Source organism: Sebastes fasciatus, chromosome 14 (assembly GCF_043250625.1).
Source record: "Sebastes fasciatus isolate fSebFas1 chromosome 14, fSebFas1.pri, whole genome shotgun sequence".
In the NCBI taxonomy this organism is placed as follows: Eukaryota; Metazoa; Chordata; class Actinopteri; order Perciformes; family Sebastidae; genus Sebastes; species Sebastes fasciatus.
Window position 1 is genome coordinate 11264424 of NC_133808.1, and position 19223 is coordinate 11283646.

The window sequence follows — 19223 nt, forward strand, 5'->3', positions numbered from 1 at the left end:
ATTTTGGCATCAACTTGGTACCGAAGTATCTGTTCTCTTGACATCACTAGCTGAGTCTGAAAGATGTGGGCAGGATGGGTCTAACAAAAAGATGTTACACTAGAACCGCACTAGGGACTAAAAGTCAGGATATCTCAGCCTCTGCTCTTTGATTTAAAACATTCTTTTTGAAATGTGTCTCTTGTGAGTCCCGTCTATAACTTTACGGAAGTGCAGTACTAAAATGCCGGAGTGCCCCTTTAAATTAAGTAATGGATTTCTTGTGAAATGCTGATACTGGGAAGTGTTTCTTCTCTCGGACTATATCGCTTCATCTGGCCTGCTGGCTACAGACGCTTCATCTCGTTCAAGTGTCCTCCAACAAGACACTACCTGCCCACACATCATGCATAACTATGGAGACGCCTAATCATTCAAATGTGAAGCCTTAAAATCCACCTAGCGTCCTCCACACAGGTGATCAGTGTCACAGTGCTACTCATAAAAAGTAAAAAGCAGCGGCCCCTACTTGTCTTGCTTTGAGTTGCCACACCCCTCCTCCTACCTCTCCTCTGCTCGGCTGTCACACCTCCACCCTGCAGGGTGAGGTGTGTGGAGGTGGAGGTGGGGGGTTAGGGTTAAGGTTAAGGTTATGTAGATGCTGCCCCTAAGTGGCAAATGCAATTACTGCACACTGAACTGGCGTAACCCTCACGAGTGACGTGTGTGTGTGCATGAATGTGTGGCAGCAACAACCACACACACACACACACTGTTCATGTGGGCTAATTGCTATGTGTAGCACAGAGTGTAAATAAGTCAGCAGTGGTTTTTATCACACTCTCCGTCTCCGCGTAGTTCTCTTTCCCAATCACTCTCCTCGTTTCCATCTGTTTTTCTCTCTGCCTTTCACTTTGCGCTCCCTGTCTCTCTCTCTCTCTTTCTCTCGCTCTCTCTCTCTCTCTTCCCCCCCCTCTCTTTGGTTTTCTCTCTCTTTCTCCCTCCCTCTCTCTGTCTCTCTCTCTCTCTCTCTCTCTCTCTCTCTTGTACTCATACCCAGCATGAATAAAGCAGCAAGCCAGGTTCATGGACATGAATATTTATGAGAGTTTATGCACGCGCTGCGATGCTTTAAAACAACAACAACAGCCTCCCCGATTGTGCTTGGCAAGCCAGCGAGCTCTGGCTCATATATGTGTGTGTGAGAGTGTGTATGCGTGTGTGTGCGTGTGTGTGTGTGTAGCAGCAGGTGTAAACTAGAGAAAGCGATTCCTGCTGGGTGTCTGAAGACCGCTGGCTCTGGTTATTTCCATTCACTTCGCCACATCTCCCTGCTTCTGCGCCTCACATGTTCTCTGTTACTGTGTCTCAAACACACACACACACACACACACACACACACACACACACACACGCACGCTTCTCATGTTTTGTGTTCACGCATGTAGTTTACTGCGTTCGCCATTCTTGATCTTTTTTCTCTCTCTGACTCAGCCTGGCACTATCCCCCCTCCCTCGCTATCAGTGTGTGTGTGTGTGTGTGTGTGTGTGTGTGTGTGTGTGTGTGTGTGTGTGTGTGTGTGTGTGTGTGTGTGTGTGTGCGTGTGTGTGCGTGTGCACGCGAGTGTGTATCTGGCTGGAGTGATGACGTACATAACTAGTGTTGGCAGTTATCAGGGCCGTCAGTCACATGGTTTTGACACGTCTGTGTGTCCCGAGCAATTTGTTTGTGGTCATGCACGAGTACACACGCACACACACGCACACACACGCACACACACACACACACACACACACACACACACACACACACACACACACACACACGCACACAGCACCACAAGGTCTTGCAGCAGCGCAGGTAGGCGGGAGGATATTCAGAAGAGTGTGGCCGCGCGCACATACATACACACACACACACACACACACACACACACACACACCTTTTAAACACATTTACACAACTGCACACACAGCAGCTCGGTCCCGTCGGGTAGCAACAAAGCTGGCTGAGCAAACAGCGAGCTGCTTGTTCGTTATCTTCCCAGGGTGTTTGTTTACTGATCCACACAAGCTTCGCCTTGAGTCACAATGCGATGTGTCTACTTGTGTGTCTGTATACGTGTGTGTTTTTGTATGTGTGTGTACGCCCGCATGCATGCGCAGCCTTTGTTTCTTGGTGAGTGTTGCCTCTGCATGTGTGTGTCCTCATTCATGTGCCAAATTTTACTTTTTTCATGTCGCCAACATCCCAAAAAACATCCTCGCTATGAGTGAGCTGCAAGGACAGTTTGGTTCGTCTCTCAAGGGCTCTCCAGCGCGACACGTGGCTTTGACAAAACATATACCACCTCCTTTTGTAGGGATCGACTCCCCAGCTGTGTGTTGCTTTGAGCCCTCAGCATCACTTCTGGTTTCTTGACATCTTGACAGGATGCTTTTGGGTTTTATCTGTCCCTGAAAATCTTTTATGGATTTCAGAAAAACAAATGAGGCAGTCATGTATCCATCCATTATCCGTAACCACACCATCTCTCTGAGTTTGCGTAGCTGTCATGAAATTGTAGATGTTTAAATTTCCATTTTCATTTTTCCTCAAGGTAGAAAATGTTTGTTTAAATGTTGAGATGGAAAGTTGGAAATTGCAGTTGTCAAAACAATAATATATAACATCATAGTTAATTAATACACACTCTGAACCTCTTTCTGTAAATGAATCAACATGGCGCATCATGACATCATGTGTTAAAGCGGCGGTAGACAGAATGTTTTTGGCATCATTGGGCAAAAATTCCATAATAACCTTTCAGCATATTGTAATTCAAGTGTTCTGAGAGAAAACTAGACCTCTGCACCTCCTCATGGCTCTGTTTTCAGGCTTTAAAAAAATGTAGCCCGTGATGGGAGACTTGTGGCCAATCACAGGTCATTTCAGAGAGAGAGCGTTCCTATTGGCTGTTCATTCAACAGAGGCAGCTGTCAATCATTAGCGAACTCCGATCAAACGGTCAAACTAGACAGCGCTGATCAAATATTAATCAATATTCTGTTACTGTAATGCCTATTTCTCGCCTCAAATGTTTTCAGAATCATCTCGTAGTGTACTGTTTAGCTGTAAAATGAGAAAGTTTGCTCCAGCTAGTGGGCGGTGCTTGGTATTTCCTCAACTGATCTCAACATGGCTGCTGGGTCACAAACTTTCTCATTTTAAAGCTAAGGCAGGCACTCCAGCTTGGCTCTAATTGGTTGTTTTCCTCCAGTCTGGGAAATCTTGTAGATGCCATTAGGAGCACCGGAGGACACAGAGGCACATGATTTCTTTTTTTCAGATTACCTGTCTCATGCACTACTGTCAGGATATAGTGTCCGTTTTATAAAAATAACTTTTTTTAATCATATTTGCTCCAATGTCACCTACTGCTGTTTTAATACTGCAGCAGATGATTATAATGTCCCATAGAAACATTTCTTTTTGAAATTGTCTGAAATTTTTGAATAAGTTTTAGTCTCCTTGAAAAAGGACCTTTTTGAAAAGTCCTTGAATTCGATGTTCAAGTGCGTTTGGGAAACCTGACGCTGTTATTTTTAGAGTATCTCTGCGAGCGAGGGGTGAGTGCAGTGGGTGGTGAAGGGGATGGGTTGCTCCTGATAACCGTCTGTAATCTAGCGTGCGTCATTAACGCTGGGACCGCTGCGCCCGCCGCACATAATTACGGTTTCATTCCCCTCTGCTTCCCGAGCAGCGCAGGGGCCTCTGACACGGGAGGACTGTGATTAAAAACACCAGGCTCTTTAGCCGCGCTCTTCCTCCTCCTCCTCCTCCTCCTCCTCCTTCTTCTTCCACTCCCTCTATTCCACATCCTGTCTCTCTCGTGCATTGAAATTCCTCAAATGCCTGCCTTTACACCTCACCTAAAATGTTGTCTGAGATTACTGGCTCCATGCATTCTTTTTAAACCAAATTTTCTGGAACCTTTTTCAACCCCCCCTTAAAAAAAAATACACCCACAATGGCTCATACACACCGCAAATCTCCTTTTCCACTTAGCATCCTTCAGGCTCCTCCTGGCTTGCCCTTTTCCCTCTCTCCCAATGACACATTCATCCCAGCACACACACACAAACACACACACACACACACACACACACTTGAGATGACAATAGGCAGAGCTTGACATGGCCAGTGATGTCAGAGCTTCCCATCATGATAGACTTTAATAGGACTAAGCCTAATGTTTGCCTTTGGGTTTGTGCTGTTACAGACTTGCGATGTGGAAATACGACCGGTCTCCGTTAAGTTGATCACAATACAGCCAGCATACGTTACACGGTGGAAACTTGGCTCTCAGTATATTCAACTCGCACACACACAGGCACACATATAAGATGAAATACCACCGGGGGGCTCTCGTGATTTTCATTTGAATTGTTTAAAATGCCTGCGTTAGAGCTTGCACGCCTCGGGGTCTTTCTGGTGAGTAATTAATTTCCAGCATGTGGGGGTAGAGACCAGAGCTCGTGGGCCTGCCTCCTGGCTCCGACTGCGTGTGTGTTAGAGAGAGAAGGAGAGAGAGAGAGAGAGAGAGGGAGGCTTAGCGCTGCTGCTGCGTCCAGGCCTAAGGGGGGAGAGGAGGAGGAGAAGGAGGAGGAGGGGGGGAGAAAAACAGCACAGCGCAGAAAATCGATCCAGGGGCCGCGCTTCTCAGCCTCTTCCGGGCGCAAGAGTCCTCTCCGGGGAATTAGATAACGGCTTGTAAAAGCTCTCCACCGCCAGGCTCTCCCCCTCCTCGACTTTTAGCTGCTGCTGCCGCATCTCTCTGTCTTCTTCCTGCCCCTGCTTCGTCTGCTCGTCCACGAGAGATATTGAATTCATCCCGTTCACATTACGGCACCGAGTATTGGCTTCCAGTTTAATTGGAATCCCCGTTTCTTCCCATAACTGTGTGGATATTGCGTATTATCAGCAGGTTAATATTTTATTAGGCTTTAATTGGCCTTTGTTGTTTGCCCTCAGTGCACTGATCTTCCGGTTGAGACACGGACTCTGTGTGTGGTATATTTGTGTGTGTGTGTGTGTGTGTGTCTGAGAGACAAGACTGTTAATTTGAGCATTCAGTTTCTCTACATTGGGTCAGCAGTAAGGATGCACTGATACCAATTTGTTGCTGCATTAAAAAAGGGTTATACTTGAAGTGTAATTCCTGTTAATTTTACCAAGTTACTGGTTGTACGATTTGTTATTTTAATAATAAATAATTCAGTAAATTTATATCTATTTATTTATTTTGTTACATTTTGTTTTTACAAAGTTAGGAAAGCGATGTTTAAGTCAAGTCTGACGTTGCCTTACATGTAAAAGAATGATGCCAGTCACTTCCACACAGTGAGGCATATATACAGTTTTTAATTAATTAAACACCGGTATCGGATCGGTACTCGGTGTCGGTATCGGGACTGAAAAAGTCTGATCGGTGCATCCCTTGTCAGCTTCACACTTCTTCTCTCCTCCAGGTTTCCTTGGCTGAAGAGATCAAGCCGTTGAAGTGGTATCCTTCCGTTTACCTGCTGGTGTCCATCTTTCCCCTCATCAACAGGTATAACACACACTTGCTGCCCTGTTACAGCACATAAACTCTGAGCTCCCTTGTTTTATTTGCATGCTGGCTTCACTCTGCTATCTTATCTCTTCTCAGCCCGTCACCCCCTCCCTCCCTTTCCCATCCTCCTCTCTCCCTCTCTCTTATCTGAACCCTCGGTGCTTCGCTCTCTCTGAAGCAGCACGAACACTGGGAGATTGTGTGTGTGTGTGTGTGTGTGTGTGTGTGTGTGTGTGTGTGTGTGTGTGTGTGTGTGTGTGTGTGTGTGTGTGTGTGTGTGTGTGTGTGTGTGTGTGTGTGTGTGTGTGTGTGTGTGTGTGTGTGTGTGTGTGTGTGTGTGTGTGTGTGTGTGTGTGTGTGTGTGTGTGTGTGTGTGTGTGTGTGTGTGTGTTGGAGGCACAGAGCATTTTATTGGCTTTTTTAAAACCAGGGCTTCGTCTGCTGAGGGTTGGTGGGAGGAGGCGGGTGGTCCAGTAAATGATAACCCCGGTGCTGTTATTACTCCTTCACTCCCTTCCTCCCTCTCTCTCTCTCTCTCTCTCTCTCTCGCTCCCTCTTTCTTTCATTTGCTACCACTCCCTCCCTCCCTCCCTCCATCCCCCCCTCCACACGGAACCGGTGTGATTGACAGGTCAGGGTTACTAAGTGATTAGCTGCAGCGGCTCTGCTTGTCGCCACGGCGATGTAGGCGGAGACACAGGTCAATTACAGGGTCAACGTCTCTCAAAGGCTCCGCTTAAACACTGCCCATCCCCCCTCCTCTTCCTCCTCCTCCTCCTCCTCCTACTCACCTCACCCTCTCACCCTCTCCACCTCATCCTCCTCCATCACCTCTCCATCCATTTCCAGTCCCCTCCTCCTCCTCCCTCCCGTGCCCCAACTGTCGGCTGATGAAGATGACAAACTGCCTCCTGTGCAAACCCCAAACCAACCCTACCCTCCTTCCCTCATTCCCTCCCTTAATGTCACTTTCTCTTCCTCTCTTCCTCTTTTTGCGCTCAAAACGTCTTTGTTATAGCCCCCTTTTATTTCCACTCTTCCTCGCTCTGTCTTTCTCCTCCTGTGTTTTTATGTCACCTCCCCACCACCTCTTCCTCATCCGCCTCCTCCTCCTCTCTCCTCTCTCCTCCTCCTCCTCATCTCTCCTCCTCTCTCCTCCTCTTCCTCTCTCCTCCGCCTCTTCCTCGCTCCTCCACCTCCTCATCCTCTCTCCTCCTCCTCCTCTTCCTCTTCCTCTCTCCTCCACCTCCTCCTCCTCTTCCACTCTTCCTCGCTCTGTCTTTCTCCTGTGTTTTTATGTCACCTCCCCACCACCTCCTCCTCTCTCCTCTTCTTCCTCCTCCTCCTCTTCCTCTCTCCACTCTCCTCTTCTTCCTCCTCTCTCCTCCTCCTCTTCCACTTTTCCTCTGCTCTGCCACACAAAGCCCCGTCTCTCTCTCTCTCTCTCTCTCTCTCTCTCTCTCTCTCTCTCTCTCTCTCTCTCTCTCTCCCCCTCCTCTTGAGCAAACACGCTCTCGCTCGCTCAGCTCCGCTCCGCTCTGCCTTTCTCCAGAGAGCGAACGAGGAGAAAACGGGAATGAATTGCTCTCTCGTCGTCGTCCTCCACCACCACCACACCTCCACCACCTCCACCACCTCCCTCGTTCAGCAGCGCTGGCTGTGTATATCTCCGGCTCCTATTAATTTGTTAGCCTCCCTCTCCTCTCCCCCTACTCACTCACCTCCCTCCCCCTGGCTCATATCCTCCTCCTCCCCTCTTTCTCCATCTCTCCCTCCTTCCTTCCCTCCCCTCTGCTGAGTGCTGCTGGAGTGTGTAAAGTGTTTGTCACGGTGCCGTGCTGATGTCGCTGTGCTCTGCCGTGCGGAAGCAGCGCACGGCAGACAGCCTCGGTGTGTGTGTGTGTGTTTCCGTACGTGTGTTTGTGTGTGTGTAGGCGGGTGGTTGGTTTCGTGTCAAGGCGAATGTGCTGTCGCTGCTTGTTGCCTCGTGTGCGCGCACTTGTTTGTCCGCCTCGACTCCGAGGTGTGTGCATTTTGCGTGTCTGTTTGTGAGCGTTCCCGTGTGTTTGTGTGTGTGCGTTTTTTATTTTTTTTAATTTTGTGTGTGCATGCTCTAGCGTGTGTGTGTGTGTGTGTGTGTGTGTGTGTGTGTGTGTGTGTGTCTGAGTGGGGGATTATTTCTATCTGAGCTCCAAAGCCTCCTAAACAGGGTTTAGAGAGACGGCCCAGGGCAGCAGCTAAAGCCGTCGGGTAGAGCTCTCTCTCTCTCTCTCTCTCTCTCTCTCTCCTTCTCTCCCCCCTTTTGCTCACTCACTCTACATCCCTCCATGCTGCTCTCCCTCTCTCTCACACTCTCTCTCTCTCCCCTCCTCCTCTCTCTCTCTCTCTCTCTCCCTTTTGCTCGCTCACCCTACATCCCTCCCTGCTGCTCTCTCTCTCCCCTCTCTCTCTCTCCCTTTTGCTCGCTCACCCTACATCCCTCCCTGCTGCTCTCCCTCTCTCTCTCTCTCTCTCTCTCTCTCTGCCATTTCTCCCTGCCCCTGATCCATTGCGTTAATACACAGACACTCCCACACACACACAAACACACTCTTGTTTTTGGCCCCTCATCTGCTACTACCACACACACACAAAACACGCACGCACACGCGTGCGCACACACAGACAGACAGTCACACGCCACACACAATTTTAATCTGTTCCAAATGCACACTGGTAAATGTGTTAATTCGACACCAGCTGTTGCGAATTGAAATGGGAAAGCGTTCCTACTTTTTCCCTCGCCCGCGCTCGCACACACATGCACGGACGAGTCATTATACATCATTTTACCACGTCTCCCTCTCTCTCTCTCTCTCGCTCGCTCTCTCTCTCTGCCCTCATTTGGCAACACAAAAGTAGCACCAGACACTCACACCTTCGCACTTATCCCTCCTCCTTCTCCTCCTCTCTCTTTGTCCTTCTTTTCCCTGCCTCCCTGCCACTTCAGTCTCTCTCTCTTTCTCGCTCAGCTCGTTATATATATATGTGTGTGTGTGTGTGTGTGTGTGTGTGTGTGTGTGTGTGGAAGCAGCACTGCCCGGGCACGACTAGAGTTTTCACAGTCTGCTTCTCACATCGCCTCCCCTGTGTGCTTTATGGTGTGGGTGTGTGTTTGTTTACAAGGCTTGTCGAGATTCCTACTGTGCGCGCTTGTACGCCTGTTTGCATAAATAAGCCCTCTCCTCGGAACCTAGCTGCCGATTTCTGTGGCACCGCCGCGGCTTGATGTGCGAGGAGTGCTCCTCCCGGACAGCCCTGCTTGTCTTTTACGAGGACTTTTTTTTTTGCTCTCCTCTAAACACTACCCCCCGCCTTCTCCCCTTTTGACACCGAGCGGGGAGAAACCGGCATCCCCCATTTAGTGTGTCCTCTTCTTGAAGGCTTTCTCTCGAAGCCCCTAACCTTCAAAGCGGAGGCACATGGCAGGAGAGCTATTTGCCTTTGAGCAATCAGGGTTACGTGCCCTGCAGAGAGGGGTGCTTCAGCGCGGACGGATTGGCCCTGGCGGCGGGGCTTGAATCGGTGATGTGTCTATAACCTTGAGTTCACCCTGTCGCTCCGGGAGGCAAGCTCGCATCCTCCTAGTTATTCTTGGTTTCCGTCGTTGCTGCGTGTGGGTTTTGTGGTGTGTATAGGCCTATACGTGCTTGCAGGGGATTTTTGTATGGGCTCCCTACAGCGCCTAAGCCCCCCCCCCATCCCCACTCCCTCCCCGCCTTTCTCTGGAGGAGATCTGATTTCCCTGCTCCAGGCGAGCAGCGAGAACAAGACAGCGTGTGCGTGCGACTGTGTGTGCTTCAGTGCGTGTCTGCGCTTTTGTGTGTGCGTGCCCGCACGCGCAACCCGGGCCAGGCAGACCTTCCCCATCTCCGTTCTGCGCTTTGAAAAACGAGGGAGGAAATCTCAGAGCAGCAGTTATTATTCATCCCTCAAAGCAAACGGGGAGGAGGCGGAGGAGGAGGAGGAGGAGGGAGGGAGGGAGGGATGGATGGATGGAGGGAGGAAGAAAGAGAGAGCCAAACGGGAGGGATGAAGAGGGGGGTGGGGGGGATACATTAACTCTTATCTCACTGTATTCGGCATTCTGCATCCCAGGATGCGCTCTTCTCTTCTCTCTCTCTATCACTCTCTCACTCCTGCTTTCTCTTTCCTCCTTCCTTCCGCTCCTCGCCTCTCGGAATATCTCGCATTCAAGCGCGCAGGGGTGTGTGTGTTTGTGCCTCGGTGTGTGTGTGTGTGTGTAGGCTGGTGTGTGGTTTTGCACTGTATATACCCTAATATCTTTTGTGGTGTGTTTTGTTTACTTGAACCAGCGAGCTCCTCAGATGCTGAAAGGCAGTATGCAAGGGTTTCAACTCTCATCTTTATTTGTCTGCAAGCATTTTTTTTATTTCTCTATCTCCTCACATTCAATTTACCGTGTTTACTAAAATAAGTTTTGAGGTTGATATAGCTTCCAGGTATGTGATTTTATTTTTTTTCACATTCGAAAACTATCATTTCAACACTCCCTTTTGTGTTGTTTTGATCTCCCATCTATGTAGGAATGATTCTCCAGGTTTCCAAGACTTAGCTCATTAAGAAAGCATATAGAGTGACTGCTCTAATTTCATGTTCAGATTATTTTTGACGTTTTCTTTACTGTTATTCACACACAGGTAACAAAAATCCTTTAAATCAAAGATGTCTGTGGTGTCAAGATGTCACGCTCTTTGAACACCCTGATTGTCTGCGTGAGCCACATGTGGCCGTGTGGCCTACATAACATTTTAGGTGGATCTATGACCGTGGCTACTGTGTGTGTGCCCCATGTGCGCTTGTGCTGTTGCGTCTGCAGGCAGTGATCGGTGTGTAACTGGAGACGGAGAGCCCCGTAGCCATTCGTCTCCCGTTGAGCAGCAGCGGCGCTCTGCTATTCATCCCCATTTAGCGAGACAGAGAGCTGGCCTACAGGGCTGTGTGAAGAGCAAACACACACACACACACACACACGGGGCAGGCACCCGCATCGAGGCTGGACACACACACACACACACACACACACACACACACACACACACACACACACACACACGCACGCACGCACGCACACACAGAGGCCCTGGATTTAACATCATAGTGGACATACAGTATATATATATATATATATACACATTTGCATGCAAGTAAATCACTATGCAGACATAAAATACTCATATTTAAACACACTAATGTACATGCACATAGACAGACATGCAAACATTAACACCCACATATACAGGCAAATAAACTACAAGTCCCTATATACCTACATATAAGCTATATACTCTTATATAGGCATACAAAGTAAAGGCTCCTACATTCATATGCATGCATATGGTATACACATGCAAATGCTAAAGGAGATACTAGATAACCTCCCCCTCACACACTCTCAGGCATGTGCACACACTCAAGAGGCGCATGCAAACACAAACACGTACACGCATGCACGCACACGCACATGCACCCCCTGCTCACCCCCACCCCACACCCCCCTCCCTCTGCTCTTTCAGGCACGTCTTTAAATATTCATCACTCTGGCTGCTCTGAGAGTGCCGTAAACGCTGCCTCACACTCCAGGGAATCGCTAAAGTCTACTCTATCATCTGCTCTCCCTCCCTCTCTCTCTCTCTCTCACACACACACACACACACACACACACACACACACACACACACACACACACACACTTCTGGCCACAGCCCGCACTCACGAGCATAAACTCACGTGCACCAACACTCGAAGGCACAGCCAGCGGCATCGCTGGACGCACAGACACACGCCGGTACATAAATCAGGCGCGAGGAATAACACGCACGGCGACGGACAATGAACTGATTTTGTGAGCGTGTGTGCGTGTTTGTGTTTGTGTGTGTGTGTGTGTGTGTGTGTGTGTGTGTGTGTGTGTGTGTGTGTGTGTGTGTGTGTGTGTGTGTGTGTGTGTGTGTGTTTACTGGCTGCTCCCAGCACAGAGGGTTGAGTGGTGTTGTGTTCCAGGAAACAGGATGTCTCTTTGTTTGGGTTTTTATTCTGTTGGTGAACGTTAGCCGCTTCGGTCCCCAAGGTCTATGTGTGCCTCTTTGTCTGTTAGCGTATGTGCGCACCCGTGCAGGTGTGTGTGTGTGTGTGTGTGCATTCGCTCACATGTTTATGTGTCTGTGTGTGTTTTTCGTGTCTGCACAACACGCCTGCCTGTTTGTGTGTTTCAGCCTGATTCCAGACATATTTGTTCGCGCAGAGGGTTGACAAGAAATGTGTGTGTGTGTGTGTGTGTGTGTCTGCATCTGTGGGTTTGTGTATAATGGGAGTCATACCCGTAACTGTGACAGTAATCCCCATGTTGACCTTATGATCAAAGTAGATCATTCACATGTCCATATCCGTAAAGTACACAATATTCCTGCAGATAGTTCACAAGCATTTAGAGCTTTATGCACATTTGAGTTTGCTGATCACATGTTTGTCGCTGGACAATGAAAGGCCTGTCCTCTGTCTTTGCTGTCCTGGAGGCCGCCACGCACGCACAATAGACAAGTGAACAACCAACAGAGCCTTTTGAACCAGTGTATCCACAGGTCAGGTTTCCCTCCTGATCCAAAATCAATCATTGAGTTTTAGTTCTTCAAAAAATGTAGTAGTATTTATACATTTTGTTGATCCGATCACGCTTTGAAGGATTTGGATTCTTCTTGGTTCAAATTTGACAAAAATCATCTTAATAAAACCTAAGGTTGCATTCACACCAAATCCAGCGTTGCGGCAAAGTCCTCCCATTCATTTTGAATGGGGGTAGTGCATTTAGGCTGCGTCGAAGAAAAAAAAACGCAGCGGCCTGCGACGGTAAAGTAGAAACAGAATCAAGTTTTGCAGAAACGCGAAGCGACGTCGTGCTGCGGTGGCCAATCATGTAATCGGTGAACCAGAGCTGCACAACCCAGCCCATGAGGGAACAAAAGACGTTAATCGTTGTGCATAATGGGCCATTAAAGTGACTCCGCAACGCCTGATTTGGTGTGAACGCAGCCTAACAGCTTTCTGAAATGTACAGGTACGCTCTACAGTGAGCATCACCACAGGTGGTCATACTTTTTTTTTTTTAAATTCATGTATATAAACCATAGCTGCAGCGATTTATTCTCAGAAATGAAGGCTGATTTCGCAACATCTCCTTCCTGCGTCAACAAGTTACCCATGCCTCGTCATATCTGGACGCCGCCAAAACGTTAAGAGTTTGAAAAAAAAAAAGCCACATTCTGACCTTACACAGATTCGAGGGATTAAGCTCGTTTTGGCAGAAATCCCGTTTAGTCAGAGAAAAAGTTCAGATTTGCTGTCAGCAGCAGCACCGCGGGCAGCACTAGGGCCTTGTTTTGGCACTGCGAAGCATGTGATTCGTCTGGAGGAAGGGAAAAAAAAATATAAGAAGTCAGGCAGTCAGTCGGAGAGAGAGGAAGAAGTGCAATCGGGGTCAGGATGACTTCTCTGTCTGGCCGCCCTCCGCTCTTGGAAAGGGAGTTCTCGTGCAAGCTGTTACAGTACGCTTCTCTCCCTCAGCTCTGAGGATTGCTCGGCACAACAATTAGAGGCAGACAAAAAGGTGATGGAGGGGAGGAGGGGAAATTGATGGCTGGAAAGCGGTATAGACTGGCAGGGTGGGATATTGGAAGAGATGGGGAGAGGCAGCGGATGAGGGATTTTGCACAAAATCTGGAGGGTGAGAGAGAGAGAGAGAGAGAGACGGGTTCAAAGAGTGACTGACAGCATGATAGATGGAAGGTCTGAATAAGTGAGCGAGGCTCGGAGACGCCGCGCGAGTACTAATGATTGACTTCATGCTTACAGGTGGCAGCAGGCTTTCGGCTGAAAGCTACATATGTCTGCTTCTGTGTGTGTGTACGAGCGTGTAAGTGTGTTTATTGTTGTTGACCGTTTGCTCCTGAGTCATACAGTATACACAATATCATCCCTGTTGTCCAACACCAGTCAGCCAACTGTGAGACTCGCTCGACTGCGCCGCACACACAAACCCCGACAGACACACACACACAGCAGCTCAGCCAGGCATCGCCCGCAGCCACACTCTCCTTCCCACCACTGCCTCCCTCATTCATCTTTCATTAGCCCGGCTCACACAGGAGAAACAGCCCCCTCCTCCTCCTCCTCCTCCTCCTCCACACGCCTCCACCCGTCTCTCCATCTCTCCCTTCTCTCTCTCTATCTAACCTCCTCGCCTCGTCTTATCTTGGTTTCTCTCGCACGTAATCTCTTTTGTTTGTCTCGCTCATGTCTTGCAATCTGTCTTTTTGGATATCTCTCCCCCTCCTCCTTCTCTTCCTCGCTCTCTGCCTCCTCTTCTTCTTTTTAGTCTTTTCCATTCAGCCTCACTCCTTCAGCTCTTTCCTCCTCCTCCACCTCCTCCTCCATTGCTCTCGGCCCTCGTTCCCCTTCGCAGCCTCACTCTTGCACATTCTCACCTCTTTATCGTGTTCTCCTTTCCTCTTCCACTCTCCCTCTCTCTCCTTCCTGTGCGGTGCTGTTTCTCTGACACTCGTCTCCCTCCCCCTCCCTCCCCTCCCCTCTTCCTGTCTCTCTCTTTCTCTCTCTCTCTCTCTCTCTTGCCTGCTCTTTCTTTCTTCCTTTCATTTCGCTCTCCGTCTCTCCCTCGATGGAGGGGAAAGGCTCTTCGCCTCTAATTGCGGCTGTTCCGTTGCCATGGCGCGTGTTGCTCGGCGCTGCGAGGTGCTCTCTGTATGTGTGTGTGTGTGTGTGTGTGTGGCAGGCAGATGATTGCTTGCTGCCAGCTCTCGTTTCCCGGACGCCGATCGCATTTCTTTGCGGCAGCAGGAAAAAAAAATGAGACGCCAGAAATAGCCCCCCTTCACACAGACCCACTCACTCTCACCGCTGCGCTGTCAGAGGAACACACACACACATACACACGCACACACACCGGCAGACGCACACACAAACACACACACACGCAAACACACCGGCAGACGCACACACAAACACACATCCACTGCATTTCCTCTCCATCTGACTCCCTCAATGAATATGACCTAGGTTATACTGTATGTACACACCTCTACGCACACGCACAGGCGGTTCTGTGTGCGTTCACGCAATGTCCGCTTGTGTCCAACTTCCGCCGCGTGCACGTATGTGTGTGTGTGTTTCCTGCGTCTCTAAGGAGGTTGTGTGGGGACTCCTGATTTATTTCACCTTTAATGGGAAGTGAAATGAATGTGAGCAGCAGCTGGTCTGCTCCTCGGAGATACAGCGGTAGTAGGCTAACCCAGAAAATAGGCAGCGTCGCTCTGAAATGGTCCTTACTCCGACAAGTGCCAGGACACGCCACTCTGCGCTCCACTATAGCTGCACTGTTGGTTTTATTTTAAGCTGCATTTAGGCATTTAGTTGACACCATTACCCAGAAAGACTTAGAGCAAGGTAGGTTCTCAGCAACCTTCGGCCAACCCAACTTGCGGTTTCTTCCCTGTCACAACTTTTCAAAGGATAGTTTGAAAGTAAATGGAGACAGATTAGCAGCAAATAAACCTTTGCAACGTCGTGCGGCAAAAGAGGATAAGAGGAGGATTATAACCAGATTTGTGGACGAATCTCCATAATCATCTTCTGTGCTGTTCACCTGCAGTTCTCGCTGCAGTCAAGAAGATCATAATGATGTGCTTGCTTTAGTTTGACAATGTAAAAGTTCCTCTTACCTGTAATTTAAAGGTGCAGCATTTTTTTGACATTCACAGGATGGAGGACTGGGCAGTCAACAAAACATTTACCAAAACTGAAGTCATCAAAAGTCATGTCAATATGTTTTGGTTAATTCATTCTTTCAGACAGGCTGTCGTGTGTGCATCTGAAAGCACAATAAAGAATCACATATAAGGCTAATGCAGTGTTCACACTACAAGCGACACAGCATCAGGCTACAAGTCATTTCCAATGGAAGCCGATGACATAAAGCTACAACAGGGGTGAAAGTAGGCCGATACGGTCCGGTACTCTGTACAGCTAAAAGTTTCAGTGTCGATACGCAGTATCGGAAAGAGGGAAGAGCAGCTGCCTGCCATAACCCACATACAACCCGTCACTCACGATTGCATTTCCATCAAGAAAACACATCTGCTAACATTAGGTCAACATACAGTTAGTTACCTCCACCAAGGAGGTTATGTTTCGGTTCGGTTTGTCTGTTTGTTTGTACACGCATTAAGGTCTTTTCAGAAGGGGAGCGACACTCCGCCTGCATACTCGCTTGGATCGGTGGGGTCTGACTGCACTCCTTATGCAGATAAGCGCTTCGCGAGTAAAGGCCAGGCGCTATGCGTGGCAACCATGGAAACGGCATCTTTGCACTATTGTAGGCTATGTATCCCTGCCGGTACAACTGTGTGGTGTATCAAATATCACAGCTCGATTTGTTGACACATGTGGCAATGCGGTTTCACTTTCATTAACATTGCCAGAGGGCATTTGTGCTGCATTCGTGTGGCGTCGGAATAATCGTAAATGGGAGTTCCCGACTGGTAAAATTCATGTGAATTCCCCCTTGAGTCGGAACAACAACTCAAATCTTGAAATGTTTTGTCAACATTAACAAATTATTCTGCAGCACTTTCACAATTTAAATAAATAATGTGCTATACATGATATCAAGTATTTCTAATTTCTTTCTACACCATACAGGCTTTGAATCGTGTGTTCAGGGATGCATGAAGCTGGGGGTGGAGAACAAATGATGGCGGTTGGGGGAGCCTAGTATTACCGGCAAGAACTACTTTCACCCCTGAGCTTTTTTTTTTGACGAAGCGCAGCGTCAACCAATCATATGTTTTTGTTTCACATTTCGGGTCCCCTTCTCTCTCTCTCTCTCTCTCTCTCTCTCTCTCTCTCTCTCTCTCTCTCCCACTCTCTCTCCCCGTTCCGTTACATCCAAAAAATGGAAGAAAATCATATTCTTGTCGTTAGCCATTTCCCAGTGCTATTTAACATCATAACTTCTTCTACGAGCGCTTGAGCAACACTTCAGTGGCAACTCAGCGACACGATTATTTATCACGATTATTCATAGATTTTAGGGACAAAATATCTTTATTGCAATTTCACATTAAAAAAATACAGCGTTAATGTTATACTTTTAATTTGTTATTGTCATCTATAGTGGTTATTTGAAAAAAAAACAAAAAACGCAAAATTCAAATGATTAAGAAATACATGATTATATTTTTGTTTAAATGTTTGGTTTGATTAAAAGAATATTGTCATTAGTAGTTCACACTATTTTATATTGCTGTGAAAACATTTCCTTCAAATAACTGGATTTATTCAAGTTTCTCCCCAAAAACGACATATTACAAGATTACATTTGAACGCATTATGATAGCGTTATAATCTACCATTGCCCAATACTCATTTTTACTGAGTAGAGCTTGAATGCACCATAATGCACTCCGTGCTGCCGGTCATTGTGATTACTTTGAGCAGCATCATGGGAATGAATTAGAATAGAATACATGTCTGATTAAGTTAGTTGTTCCAAGGTTGTTCTTCCACAGCTTATTTTTGGACTTGCAATTATTAAAAATTGCAGCTTTATGTCTTCTTCACTCACAGTGAAGAACGTCCACACCGACAACATGTTTTGTGTGTGTGTGACGTTACTGACTGTACCGCTGTGTGCCGACGTAAACCCTAGTGGGAAGCCAAAATCGTGATTAATATGCGATTTATTGTGCAGCCCTATTGTATTGTTCTATAAAACACATTTGATATATTTGTACAGTGTGAATGTCTCCATATTTACATTGGGTTGTCGTTTGGCACCAGTGGAGATTTTGGTGTAGGTGCCTTATAAGTTAAAGCTTGGCTTGTGTCACTATGTGTTTGCTCAGCGATGCGCAATGATGTCACACTATTGGCAACACTGTTGTGAAGTGATTAATAGGGGGAATAGTACAAAACACAACAGTTGTGCTGTTACCAAAGATTTCAACCAAATCATTATCATTTTAAATAGCTGGAGACGTGTCTCATCCTCTGACTGTCAGTCAGGAACAGATGAGTGACTGTGTGTGTCTCACGTAACTCCTTGTAACCACAACACAACACAACAGTGGTTCTTTTCCTCAAATGGTTGGTTTTGTACCTTCCTTCCCTTCGGGGGCACAAGGTGCTCAGGGATGACTTTCCCCGACCCTGAGGTCAACCACCGCGGCCACTTAGTTCACTCTGCACACCCAGCCCAGGACCACCGCACACGGGGAGAACGCTGTGAGCTGTGTGCGGTTTGATTCTCTCGCTAATAGATCAATAAAAGACATTAGCGGCGGGCTAACCCGACGAGCAGCGCTAATACAGGGTTAATCCAGGGTTAATGGCTGAGCAGCATCGTTCTCGGAGGCAGCCATTAGTTTGCAGCCACCACCACCACACAATATCAGGTTCTCCTTCTAGCCATGCCCCAGGCTCCCAGAGAGATAGGTGCAGGGAGGGGAATTGAAAAGAGAAGAATCGGGGATCGCCCTCATGAGTCAAGATGAAAATGAAATATCCAGACAGATGAAACTGAGTACAAAGAAATGGGAGAGATATCGTAGAGGCAAGGTGTGTAGGGAAACGTGCGTGGAATGAAAAAGAAGGAGAAAAGACGGGACGGTGAAATTGTGGTCAGGAGAAGCAGCAAACTGAGATGAGAGAAGGAGAGGAAGGGAGTTGAGCGCTACACTTCTCCCTGTCCTTGTAAAGTGCTGCGTGCTGTCGAGGCGGCAGCCAAGAATGTGTCAGCCCAGCCGTCTCACGCTGCCTAATGGGCTCTTAAACGCTGATATAAAGCTCACTCGCTCTTTCGCCCTCCCCCTTTTCCCCTCTCTCCCCCCCTCTCTTTTTCTGCTTTTGCCGCTCGCTCTCATTACCTCTCGTTCTCACCCCGTCCCTCAGTCTGTCACTCACTTGTCCTCTCCCTCTCTTTCTGGTGCTCTGTCGATCAACCTCTCGCTCTCTCTGTCTTTCCCCCTTTTTTTCCTGTTGCTGCCTTTTCTACTCCTTTTGACTTCTTCTTCAATTACTCCACCCTCTGAAGCTCTCTTGCATGTTGTCTCTTTATTTACAATTTATTTTTTATGGATGAACTCAATGCTTATGTCTCTATTTCTCCCTCTCTCTCCTCCAACAGGCTCCACAATGCCTTCTACCCACAGGATCCATCCTTTTCGCTCACCCTGTTGCACGTCTTGTCGGCACCACTCCACGGCTTGGCCAATGCCTTCGTCTTCAGCCTGGATAGGGATTGGTGGAGCCTACTGAGCCCTACTGGCATGCAGGTACAGCAGCTGCACACACGTACATCCATAGCCCTGTTCAGACATGCAAATCACTACGTAAATGTGTTTGGAATTTAACTTATTGATCATGTCTGAATACGTCCTCAAGTCATTTTTTCCGCAAAAGTCGCCGTGCCAACCTGACTTGCTCGGACCTGGTAACTTTTCCGTAACACTTCCACTTACATTATGGAGATATTTGTAAGAGTCTACAGCCATGCTACCGGCTCTGTGAGGCTGTATTTAA

The 19223-nt window shown here is 48.0% G+C and overlaps 1 protein-coding gene across 4 annotated transcripts in view; it reads left to right on the forward strand.

Moving 5' to 3' along the window:
- The window catches only part of LOC141782424 (cyclic AMP receptor-like protein A), a 55796-nt gene that overhangs the window by 26100 nt on the left and 10473 nt on the right, over positions 1–19223 (forward strand). For 3 of the 4 annotated variants that reach the window (XM_074658786.1, XM_074658788.1, XM_074658787.1), the window contains 2 exons: positions 5491–5573; positions 18829–18976. In XM_074658786.1, coding sequence (XP_074514887.1) covers positions 5491–5573; positions 18829–18976 — 231 coding nt within the window. Of the gene's footprint in view, positions 1–5490; positions 5574–15403; positions 16559–18828; positions 18977–19223 lie in introns of those variants that run through there. The other variant, XM_074658789.1, reaches the window with a different exon arrangement.